General features: G+C 36.1%; 1 protein-coding gene across 1 annotated transcript in view; it reads right to left on the bottom strand.

Annotated features, from left to right (window-relative positions):
* Positions 1 to 8,643, bottom strand: part of LOC120475877 (sickle tail protein) — a 145,769-nt gene extending 137,126 nt beyond the window's left edge. The window contains exon 1 of the mRNA XM_089125898.1: positions 8,386 to 8,643. Within this exon, the coding sequence (XP_088982024.1) occupies positions 8,386 to 8,458 (73 nt within the window). The 5' untranslated portion in view covers positions 8,459 to 8,643. The remainder of the gene's footprint in view (positions 1 to 8,385) is intronic.
* Positions 8,644 to 13,552: the final 4,909 nt, after the last annotated feature.

A 13,552-nucleotide genomic window follows, 5' to 3' on the forward strand; every position in this document is an offset into this window, starting at 1 on the left:
ATAGTGTCCTCCACACGCACTCACTGGAGGCTTATCTCCATGAATAAGTGGATAATGTTGGTGCCCATGCTGTGAAAGTGTTTCTAACATGGCATGATCCCACACTGTAGAGCCAATCAGACACCACTCTCAGACTGGTTTATCACCTCTAAAACACTGTAGGCTCAACAAACAAAAATAACGCTTACATTTTATTTTCTACTCTCTTTGACAATCAATGTCTTTAACAGTCATCGTTTGTTAGTTTTCAGAAAGTGAATGTCAAGTGCTATAAAGTAACAACATTTTTAACTTTTTCTTAACGCAGTGCTGTCAGATGTTTCCGAACCGATAAACTGCACCAGATTGTCGCTTATACTAAAATGTAACAAAAAGTATTTTTACTTCGTCCCAACTTAAGTACATTATTCAAGTACAGAAACATGTCTTTGCTCATTTTTTAACTTAAATCATCACTAGCTAAGAGACACGATAGCGGTGGCCGATTCGTGAACGAACTGATTCTTTTCAATGAACCTATTAGGAGTAGTTCACTTTTAAAAAAACTTTTGCTGATAATTTACTCACCCCCATGTCATTCAAGATGTCCATGTCTTTCTTTCTTCAGTCGAAAAGAAATGAAGGTTTTTGATGAAAACGTTCCAGGATTTTTCTCCAAATAACGCACTTTACTGGGAACCAAACGGTTCAATGTCCTAAGGACACTTTCAGTACAAACTGCAAACTGTTCAAAGGACTTTAAACAATTTCAGACGATGAATAAGGGTCTTATCAAGCGAAACAATCGCATTTAAAAAAATAAATAACAAAATTTAAGTTTTATAAGCTCAAACGCTCGCCTTGCTCTGTTCTGTGATGAGCATTCGTGACTCTCCTGTTCGAACTGGTTCATCAAAACGAACAAATCTTTTTCCGAGTCAATTCGTTCATTTCGTTCGTTGAATGAACCAAATGACATGAAAAAAGAGCAAGGCAACCATTTGAGCTTATAAAACTTTTAAATGAGCGATCGTTTCACTTGATAAGACCCTTATTCATCGTCTGGAATCGTTTAAAGTCCTTTGAACAGTTTGCAGTTTGCACTGAAACTGTCTTTTGGACCTTAAAGGCCCAGTAAAGTGCATTATAAGGAGAAAAATCCTGGAATGTTTTCATCAATTTCTTTTCGACTGAAGAAAGAAAGACATGGATATCTTGAATGACATGGGGGTGGGTAAATTATCAGCAAAGTTTTTTTTTAAAAAGTGAACTACTCCTTTAAATCGGTTTGCAAGTCGTACTGAACGATTTCTTAGAGTTTTTGAACTGCATCCAACTGCATTTGCTCTCGAGTCAACAACAGAGAGTGAGTCTCCAGTCAACAATTCACAAAAAATAAGCCAAGAAGTTCACATGACTGGTGGGACGAAAAGTAAGTTACTAATGCCGTATTTTAGGATTTGTGATTGTAAATGAAAATCATATTTAGGTCACGACTGTGTTGGTTGAGAACTAAATCTGTTGTAAATGTGTGAGCTGTTTAATCCCACTGCATGTCCAAACTTGACACTTGTCATAGTTATGTTTCATCTAGTCTCAGATTTTTATCCAGTTACTTTTTTTTATTGTAGCTGATTCAATCAAATATGAAAACATGAGGTCGTTTCTTTTAATTAATTAAATAAGTGTATTAAAATAACTGAAGTATATATTTTGAAATATGCATAATATTATTTGAAAAATGACAATATTTTTTACAGTACATATCAGTTCATGGACCTTCTGCAGCAATCCCTGCTTGTAAGTATACGGGACCGGGACGAGCAAGTATCATCAATTTTAGGTTGCTATCTGTAATTTAGCAACTTGTGCAAAGTTCCCAGTGTGGGCAAAACTAAAGTGGGGAGACTTGTTAAAAAGAATGAGGTAATTCTGCTGTCGGCATCCTTTACTCTGATCGCTGGTGATTTGAACGCCTTCTTAAGTTTCACGCTGAACTCTATGTGATATATTAGCTGTCCTCGAATGGAGGCAGTGATTGAGAGAAGAAGGATGGGAATAGATGGAAGGAGGGGGCGTTTAGACAGTGGGACGTGGGTTTGGAGTTCTCTCCCTATACTTCCGTTTGGAGAAACCCGATACCGTCCAGTAACTGTAGCTTTATCAGCATCTAAATATGGGGAGGCATCCCACAGCATGACCCTGGAGATTCAGGTCAACAGTTGTGTATAAGTCTGGGACTCTAAGTTGCAGTCATGCCTACACTAATCCAACTAGAAACCCAACTTAGATTAACATTTTATTGCTCATATGTTGTGCTCATAGCTCATCTTGTTGTCATGTATCTATCTATCCATCTATACATCCGTCCATCCATTGACTGTACTATTATAATTATAGCTTCTGTTTATGTTTGCTGATCAATGTTTATATGTGAATAAAAGCCTAAAATAAATCTGTTCATCAAATAAAGCAATCGATTCTCTTCAGAAAAATTCATATGGATTAGTTTTACGATCTCTTTATGAACTTTTTGAACCATCCAGAGTTGCATAGACTGTCTATGGAGGGACAGAAAGCTCTCAGATTAAAAATATCTTAATTTGTGTTCAGAGGATGAACGAAAGTCGTACGGGTTTGGAATTGGAACAACAATGAGGGTGAGTACTTAATGACAGTAATAATGAACTAAAGCAAATGTTCCCATTTACTTCCATTAAAGTTTTTCTGCCTGTGCTATTCTACAGTTCTGAATGTTGTCTGCTTCCTGTAGCTATTTCTGTTCCCTTTCGTCTCTCTTTCAATCCCTCCTTCCTAATCAGCACTTGTGTTTGACATGTATTGACTATAGTAGAGAACGCACATACACACTTGCATGTGCTGAGCTAACGTCACTCAGAGGGATTTGTCAGGTCTGGCAGTTCTCCACTGTGTCGACTCTCACGTGGTGTGTCAACTGCCCTGTAACCATGGAGATTCAGCATTTTCTGCCCTGTCATCCAGGGATGTGTGTCTGTACCTGAGCTAGCATTTCTCCCTTTCACACACACACACATGCAGACATGCATTCCTCTAGGACCCCTCTCTCTCTCTCTCTCTCTGTATATTGAGTTCAACTGATGAGCCAGAAAATTAAACCCAGTCCTCAAGTATTTCGAGTCCAGAGTCACTTCAAAGCCTCGCTGAGGAGAGCATCATATGGTCATGCGTGACATCTGCATCCAATTAGAGATTTACATGAACAGGATCCTCAAACCCTTTGGCATATCTGCCACGACCAATCAGCCAATCACAAACCACCACCTTAAAATAGATTTAGAAGCCATTTGGATAAGTCAAAAGCACGATGGAATCTCTCTGATGAGTTGACTGGCGTCAACTCTCCTTGATTTCTTATTAATAGTGTTTTTCTAGCTTATTTTATGAAGAATGCATTTTCTTTAACCAGACTCCATGGATCCCCTGTGATGAAAATCAAGTTTTTAATGTTGTTTATATGTCTGTGTGGTGTTTTTAATATGCTCCTGCTTTCGTTTGAGGGTGCCTCACGCCCTCTAGCACCCCTGTAGAACTGGGCCTATCTGTTTAATTCGCTCTATTCTGAATAGTGTTGTCAAAAGTACCGACTTCAGTGCCAAGTCGGTACTGAAATTTAAAAATTGTGAAGATAACAGTATTTCCAACATGTTTTTGAAAAGCGTTGATCATTGTAGCCAATCACAGACATATATGTTGAGTGCGTGAACGCAATGGCCAATCAGCAATCAGAGGTGTTTAAGATCTGTTCAACTGCGATCAAAATGCTGGAGGGAAATACTGGTTTCGTCATATTTTTTTTTTAAATTTCAGTACCAACTTGGTACTGAGGTCGGAACTTTGTTTTGACAACACTACTTCTGAATCAGTTTCTGGTTCAAACACATTATGGCTAAATTAAAGGCACGTGTAACTTTTTATGTAATTAATTATTTAAAATCAATATTTTTATTCATAAATATGTCCTCAATGGTGTACAAATACCTCTGCTAATTATCTGACTTATCCTCGTAAACGAAGAATTTATTATCTTTATATACATATGCACAACCGGCACATCTGGGAACTTAACTGTCAATTTTGTCCCCGCCCCCTTTTGGGAGAAACAAACCAGACTCCCCATAGACTTCAATACAAACTAACGGCAAAAACCAACGTCTGTACACAGCCGACAGGCGTAAATAACTTAAGAAATCACTTATATACACCATGTCAAGTAATTATATGTCCACCCTGCCTGCCATAGAGCGTGAAAGATTTTTTATGCCCGTTATCAACTAGCTCAAAACCCTCAACTACCCACTTCATTCACTTCAGTGGCACTGCAGCCCTGAGAAACACTTCCTGTCCTTAAAGGGATACTCCACCGTTTTTTCATATTAAACTATGTTATTCCCTTAACTAAGACGAACTGGAAGCCATGTTAATCTTGGACTACATTGGCCACCGTAGGAGTTAAAATGAAATCGGAATTGAGAGGAACAGAAACTAATAATCACTGGATGGTCATATACCTTTTCACCGCTAGATGGGGGTAAAAATCACACAGTGTAGCTTTAAGTTTAATTATAAGTTGATTATTTGAGGATCCTTTTGTATATTTACCCATATTTACACTTGCTATTGTGTAGCTTTTACTACAGGTGAGTGTGTGGATCAGGTAGTCCAAGCTGGTGCGATTGAGTGGAGGCGGGGACTAAAAGAAGCAATTTCAAGCTATTTCAAGGCATGAATAAGTAATATTCACAGGGGAAAAAACACTTAAATATGTCATTTTGATTATCAAAGAAAAGTGTTGACTGCAGGGGGCTTTAAAAGACTTAGCAAAATGCTATATTACTAGAATAACTGAATAAATCTAACATATAAGCTTTACTCTTTATTTCACAGTCGCTCATGGATCGCTGAACAGACGAGGATACGCAGCAACTCTCAGAAAACAGAGTGAGACCAAGGACAGTTTCTTTGCTAGACATCCCAGCCCATTTTCATACAGCTAAATCTTCTAAATTTTCCAGATTAAGCAATCCTCTCTGAGTCTGCAAATCCACCCATGACAAGTAGAAACCTGAAGTAAGACACAATGCTGTAAAACTTCATATCACAGTTTTCTAATGCATAACTGCACCTCAAAGTTATAAGCCTTGGCTTTACCACACTGAACCAAACATGGTAGCCTACTTCTAGAAGGCTCCGATATATATTTTTGCAGTTTGAGACCAAAAAAGGTCATATAAAAGTAAAGCTTTGTCCCATTCTGCATACAAGACATACACTAAACAATGTACTTGTTTAACTGAAGTGTGCAACAGATTGTTTTTCAGTAGCAACAGATTTTTTTTTTCTGTATTGTGACGTACATCCAAGTGATACGGATTATTGAAAAATAAAAAAATCTAGGGCAGGGAAAATGGTTTTATCCACTGGTTGTTGACTGGATGGAAGCAGATCTGAATAAAAGCTTGAGGTTGATTGTAAGAAAGGGGCAGGATTTAAGTGGACTAAATGATTGGAGAAATAGGTTTCAGAAATCAGTTATGACATTTTGATAAAAAAAATTCAAAATAAAGTAAAAAATATAGAAAGGGGTTATGAGGTCCAAAAAAATGTTAAGTAGTGGACATGGCAAATACTGAAACATGGGTTGAGTTAGAAGTTTGGCGTCTCCACACATTATGTGTTTTGTGTTGGAATAATCATTGGAATGAAGGTATAGGATGGTCATAATACTGCAGGTTAGCAACCATGCTAAAGCTAACGGCAACACCATAACATTTCCTAGAACTTGCCTAATTTTTTTTATACCAACATTAGCATTTAGCAACGTTAGCATTCCATTTATGACAATAATATTTCATACGAGAGGAACATTGTTTAGTATAATTTAAGACACAACTTAAATCTAAAGTTCACTTCAGCGTCTAAAATGCTCAAAACCTGGAAGTTGAAGCCTCACGGGAGCTGACATCTTGTAGCAGAACTTCACTTGCGTTAGCATTCCCATTGACTCCCATTCATTTTGGTGTCACTTTGATAGCAAATAAATTTATATCTGAGGCGTTTGAAGACCCCATTTGTCCTTTATTTATTTCTAAATAGCTAGCCCAGTTCATTCAATATGGGCCAAGCAGAGAAGCGACCAAACACCTCCACGTTTTCCCTATTTAAATACAGTTACACGAGTAGTGTAACTCGACCTAGGACGGTGACACAAAATAAAACATTGCGCTTTTCTAAACATGTAAAATGGATAACTTTGTATGGTGGAATACCACAGGAAGTGCTTGGGAGCACTTCGTTTCGGCGCATATTTATCTATGGACTCGGCGCAGTAATATCATCACTCGTGAAAAGTCCTCTCCCCCCTCTCACTCTTTGGAGTGATGATATTACTGCGTCGAGTCCATAGATAAATATGCGCCGAAACGAAGTGCTTCCAAGCACTTGCTGTGGTATTCCACCATTCAATATAGTTATCCACTTAACACGCTTAGAAAAGCGCAACGTTTTAATTTGTGTCACCGTCCTAGGTCGAGTTACACTATTCGTGTAACTGTTTTTAAATAGGATAAACGTGGAGGTGTTTGGTCGCTTCTCTGCTTGGCCCATATTGAATGAACTGGGCCAGTTCAGTGCGATCAAAATGTCTCGCGCGCTAGAGCGATTGAGTGCACGCACTGAGACGACAGAGGTATGCATCAACTCGTTTTAGTTAAGGGAATAACATAGTTCAATATGGAAAAAACGGTGGAGTATCCCTTTAAGATTGTGCATCAGTGGAAGGGATCCAAACAGTGAAACCTTACGACACTCTGGATTTCACTAAGTGGAGTTTGCAGACCTTCAGTCTTGAATAGTCTGCTACTTCTCAGCTGGGTGTTGGGGGGATTTTTTTTTCTCTGGTTTGCACCCAGAGGGAAAGTGAAAGCGAGAGAATGAGCAAGAACTTTTTAATATTACAGCTCTCTGGCTGTTATATTGCCCTTTTCTTATATCACTCTTCTGTCGTCACTTCTGATAGTCGACAAGGCCCTCAATTTTAGAGTAAAGGTCTCACTAAAGCCATTCAAAGTCATTTCACATGTTCTGATTAAAATAGCCATGAAGCAAACAGCGCACAGTGAAAGAGTTTTTCCAGGTCACTAGTGGATAGTTTGAGTTGATGCAAAATGCGTTCAATTCCTGAATTTTTGCACACAAAATCATAAATACAATGACTAAATCAATATCCAGTAACCTAAAATGCATGCTTCTCTCTAAGAGGATTCCTAAAGGAATGTACTCATCCTTAAAAATTGCTAATGGAATCTCTATCATAATTTAGAACCAATTTAATAAGATAGTCAGCTAAAAATCAGCTAAAACAGAAATATTTTCCAAATGGATGAAATTAAGCAAATAAATTGGGTAAACTTAAGTTTAAGTTGATTATTTGAAGATCCTTTAGGAATGGTTCCAGGTTATGAAAGGAATTCCATATGTTTGACTGTACTTTAGTCATGACATTTAACCAATGAATGCATACATGGCAAGGTTGTTTTGACATGCAAATGTATTGCATCGGAGCAGAAATTAACAGCAGAAAATGTAGCAACACAAGCAAGAATAACTAAAATGTTAACGCAGGGTTAGGTTATGAGACTGTGATGAGATATGAAACAGCTGTTTTTGTTCAAGTTTTCTGATAAGCTTCATTCAGCAGAAAGCCACTGCTTTCAGTGAAAGTATAGCTACATCAGCAAAGATCAAAATCAGTAGGGAAGAGAGGGGTAAGATGTGTCAGTGGGTAAGTTGTGTTGCCCCCTTAAGCAATAACTAAAAAGTTGATAAATTATATGTATATATAAAATAAGGCGTTTCTCCTGAAACTTTTAGCTGTGGGGTAGTTGTGCTAATAGTAAATTTGCCTCCAAATTATACAGGCAGTTCGAATACAAAATCTTTAAAATTGCCACTACATTTAATTATTCCGAATATGAATGGCAATCCTTCATGAATATATGCTATAGCCTACAATGTTATTGTACATCACTTAGCCTATAAGGTTTCACCTTGACTTGCTAAGAGGAAAATGTACCACTTGACCTCTTTTTAAAATGATTAAAGTAATTGTATAGTCCTTAATATTTTTAATTTCATAGCAGAATTCTATTGTTTGCCTCGGGGCAAGTGACACAGCTTAACCAACTCTTCTCTAACTTCAAACTGAAGAGCTGTGCGTCAAAACCAGAGTGTGCTGCCAACCTAGACCTTTTTGGGCATATTAGTATTATGGGTGAGCCTGGCGTCTACGATGCCCAAAATTAGGCTACTAGATAGGCTGCACACTCGGTTTGGAGACATATAGCCGGAGGAAACATAAACTCTTACTGCTAATTTTCGGGCTTCCTTTGCGCTCGCCAGTAGAAGGAAGATCCACGAACTGAACCCGGTGTCCGGACATCTTCTGCACCTCTCCAGACTGCTCGTCCCTCGCCAAATAACCGCAAAACTTTCGCTTATTTCCCGCTTCCGTCAATCCGTCTGTCTGAGTCAGTATGCGCTATGGATGTGACCATAATGACACAAACTCCTTCATTAGAGAGGAGAGACTCCGAGGGAGGGTGGTGAGAGAGGCAGCGAGGGGGTTTTCAGCCCAAAAAGTAAATAAATAAATAAATAATAAGGAACTTAAAGTCCACATGACTGCAGAATTACGTCATTCCAATTTAAAGCAGATTGTTTAGGCTAGAGATGTTTTGCTGTGAAATCTTATTTGTTTGCATATTTTCCTACTTAGCCTATTTAAATGCGTCTTCGTCAACACACTCAATATGATCTTAAATTAGGCTATATAAGAAAAAGCCATATAAGTTTAATCGACAAAATGTCATAGTGCTTGACCTTGTCCAATATGGATGCACAATGCACAAACTGACCATTTGTTTAGTTCGTTAAGCTTTATTGGAGCCACCATTGACATAATTAGTCAGCGGTCTGATTAGTTGGGCTGATTGACAACTTCAAACTATCATGAACACACGCTCCATCCCACACATACACAGTGTCATGTGACATCATAGCCTCGACTCGAGGTTTATTCGTGTGTCCTGTCGCATGATCCAAAAGATACACTATGGTCTGCATAAAAAGCTGCATGATTTCTGAGGCATTGTATTTTATCTCACAGCGCTTGGCGTTCGGACTTATACTGGCATCTAGTGGCTGACACGGGAACTACCACAACATCTCTTGACAGAAAGAGCTCACTTCGAATGCCAAATTGTCAATCTGAAAGGACGGCGAAGATGTGATTTTTTCATGTAAAGGGTAAAAGTTGTACTCGCACCTTATAAGTGCGAACAGAGCCGGCCCGAGCCTTTTGGGGGCCCTAAGCAGAATTTGATTTGGGGGCCACTCCCATGACGCGGAGTCACCTGTGTTTGACGATTATTGACACAAATGTCACGCAATAATGATACATTATAAATGAATACACTTAGGTTATGTATTAGGCTACAACAAAATTAATAGGCCTATAGGATTAATTAGCTAATACAGACTCCTGGATTATTCTTCTGCAAGAACCAAGACAAGCAGACTGATGATGAGTGCTGCTCTGAGCAAACACCGCAGTCAGTGACTTTACAGAGTTCTACATGTAATGTTGGGCATTTACTGTACGCAGAACTTCTAATATGATGTGGATGCCATTCATAATCCTGTTAGATTTTGATGTTTTAGTTTTGAGATTAATAAAATTGTATGCTTTAACCCTTAAAGACCTATACAGCCGCCGGCGGCTAAAAATAACTGTTGTTCTTAAATGTTAAATAACTTTTGAACCGCTGCTCCAATTAGTATGCTTTAAAAAGTCCCATAAAGAGGAGATTCGCGGCTTTTCTGTGATATCGGGTTAATCGCGTTTGGACATTCAGAAGCTCCGTAGTGAATGTGATTGCGTCATCAAGTTTTGATCAGCACTGATTCGTCAAAGAAACCCGTGCGTTTTTTTCCTCTGAGCCAATCATAAATGACTGTTAATGTTTAGTCCCACCCCATCCCCAGATTGGTTAAAACTATCATCTACTCAACCAATAAATATAGTTCTTGGTCTTTTGCACGACCAATTAGCATCTTTCTTTAGAAATTTGAACAGAGGTAAAGTCAAAGTAGTTCATATAGGCTATGTATGTATGTATGTGTGTGTGTGTGTGTTTATATATATATATATATATATATATATATATATATATATATATATATATATATATATATATATATATATATAAGTTTTATTTATATATAAGTTGTTTTTTTTTTTTTTGCTTCATTGTTCTACTACAATGTTTCTATTTATGTTACTTCCTTAACTTTTTTGGACATATCTAAATTGTCAGTATGAAAAACACTGTTTTCACTGAAAATCGCCTATAATAATGTTGTAATAAATACCTATAACTTGCTTAGGGATTGTTGCATGTAGTCAAAATTACATCTGGAAATGTAAAATATCCAAGTACAGCTTTCTAAAGGAAAAAATCCAAACTTCAGGAGGATTTGTTTGAGTTGAGTAAAAAAAATCACTACAAATATGCTGCCGTTTTTCTTAAATCTGGTAAATTCATCCATTCTAAGACAAATTAAATGTAAAATTGGATTATTTAAATGAGATAGATTGAAACTTCAAGTTCTCCTGATAAAAATGATATATGGCACTTGATGCTGACTGCTATAATGGGTTAGAAAAACAAAGAAAAGAACAAGCGGTGCAGGTGCTCCAAAAATGGTCTAGGTCTTTAAGGGTTAACAATGTTTTAACAATGTTATAGCTAAGCATTTTCGGGGGGGGGGGGGGGGGGGGGGGTTTAAGAGAACATTTTGGGAACAAAAATAAACTTCCGCTAAAAACTTTATAAGAAAGTTAGGGGATAATGTTTTAAAAATGTTATGATTAAACCTTTATAGAAGGTCATCACAAAACATTTTCAGAGTGCTAGAGATTGTTATGCCATCTTTTAAGAGAACTTTCGGGGAACAAAAAGAAAACTACCCGCTGAAAATGTTATAAGAACGTCAGGGAATAATGTTCTAACAATGTTAGCATTAAACATATTTAGAATGTTTTTAGAGAATGTTATTAGAACTTTTAAGAGAACATTCTGGGAACAAAAAGAAAACTACCTGAAAATGTTATAAGCATGTCAGGGAATAATGTTCTATGTTAGCACTAAACATAGGCTATTTAAAATGTTTTTAGAGAATGTTATTAGAACTTTTGGTAACACTTTAGAATACGGTTCCTTCGTTAATGAATAACTACACAAGAACTAATGAGTAACACAACATTAAGGTACACTAAAACAAGGTATTACATCGACGTTTAACCACGTTAACCGTGTTAACCATAACCTTTTAAATACTCGACCTAGTTCCATTGCTTAGCAACGGGAAGAAACTCCTGTAACTTCAGTGCCCAACCCGTATCACGACAAGACGTGAAATAATCACGTTGGTCCACTTTGGAAAACGTGTAAATGTCACGGTTTAGTTTAAACTCAAAACCATAAATAGGGCTATACTGCCCTCTGGTGTCAAAATATATTTCTATAATTATTTTTTCCAACGAAATCCGCAATAGATGCAGTGGCTCAGTTGATAAAGCGTTGGGCTTTAATCAAGAAGATCTGAGTTCAATTCCCATACTTGCGTTAAATTGGCCTAAACAATATTTCTTCAACCCTGTTTTTTACAGTCTATGATCTAGACGCATGACTTAAACGCAGGCAGACACAGCAACAGTTGTAACTTGTAGGCATAGTGATCATCAAATCAGAGTTTTGTTGTCTTGAATGATTCATTCATTCAGAGGTCATCTCCTTCTTAATAAACGTCCTGAAACGATGTGGAGAGAGAAATAAAGAGGTGGAATATTGCACTTTACCGGACTTGGATTTACTGGCTTAAATTTGATTATTTTATAATAATGCATAATAGTTACAATCTGTTTGTAAAAATGGATTGTGCTGTTCCACAGGTCTACAGCAGTAAATAGTGATTCAAAGAAAGAACATCCAACAAAGACCCCCATCTACCCCTTAGAGGAGCCACTTTACATAGAGATAACCAGAGATAAGGTCAGTCTTCAGAGTAGTCTATGAGAACACACTTACATGACATGAGATCATCCATATACTCTCATTCCTCATTTGTATCATTTTATTTCACAATCTGGGTGCTGTGTCTTTAAAGGTCAACATTTATGTAAAGCCATGTTCTGGGAACCAAGAACATTTCCTTTAGACTTTTACAGATGTTATAAGCTTGTGTGTCCAACATTTTCCTTGTTGCTAAAAATACATATTTTTTTCAGTATGTATTTGAACAGTGGTCTTCAATCTTTTAGATATGTGATCATTCTCATGCAAGGGACCCCATCCTAAAATTTAAAAGGCAGCTATAAATATTTCATGTTTATGTTTTAAGTTTAAAGGCCCCAGAAGATTATAACAAAAATTAAAAAAAAAATAATAATAATAATTATACTTACTTAGTACTGCACTGTGTATTATTTTAACTTTTATAATTCATTTTATTTTATTATTTTTTGTTTATTAATACGTATTTATAAATATATAATCTAATATTTGTTTTTATTTTTTATCTAAGTTGTATTTTAATCTATTTTTATTTACTTTAATATTTGTATTATTTATTTTAATCTGTTTTTATTAGGGCTGTCATACGATTGTGATTAATCGCATCCAAAATAAAAGTTTGTGTTTACATAATATATGTGGGTGCACATATAATTATATATATATATATATATATATATATATATATATATATATATATATATATATATATATACACACACACACACACACACACACACACACACACACACGCATGCATGTATGTTTAACAAAAAAATATTATTTATATATAAAATATTTATATTTATATATGATATAAATTATATATAAATATATACAAGCATGTGTGTGTATTTATATATATATATATATATATATATATATATATATATATATATATATATATATATATATATATAAAATAATTATACACATGTGCACCCACATATACAGTATTATGTAAACACAAACTTTTATTTTGGATGCGATTAATCTCAATTAATTATTTGACAGCCCTGGTTTTTATTTATTTTTACATTTTTTTACACTGTTTTTATCTAAACATTTTCCCGTGTCCCCTAACACCTCACTGTGGCCCCCTTGGGCATCCTTGGACCCCATTAAAAACCCACATTGGGATACTACTGGGTGTTTTAATCATTTTGATGTTGTTTAAGGTTAATAGTTTAAAACTATATATGTTATCATTTATTCACCATCATGTTGTTCCAATATATTATTCTGTGCAACACAAGATATTTAGAAAAATGACAGAAAGGTATTTTTTTTGTCTTCCACAAAAGAATGAATGTCATCTTTGAATGACTTGAGGGTGAGTAAATTATATGACAGAATTTGGAGATTCTTTTAGGGGTGATATAAATAAACAAGTTTTGAAA

The sequence above is a fragment of the Pimephales promelas genome, chromosome 22, assembly GCF_988280905.1.
Source record: "Pimephales promelas chromosome 22, fPimPro1.hap1.1, whole genome shotgun sequence".
Classification (NCBI taxonomy): Eukaryota; Metazoa; Chordata; class Actinopteri; order Cypriniformes; family Leuciscidae; genus Pimephales; species Pimephales promelas.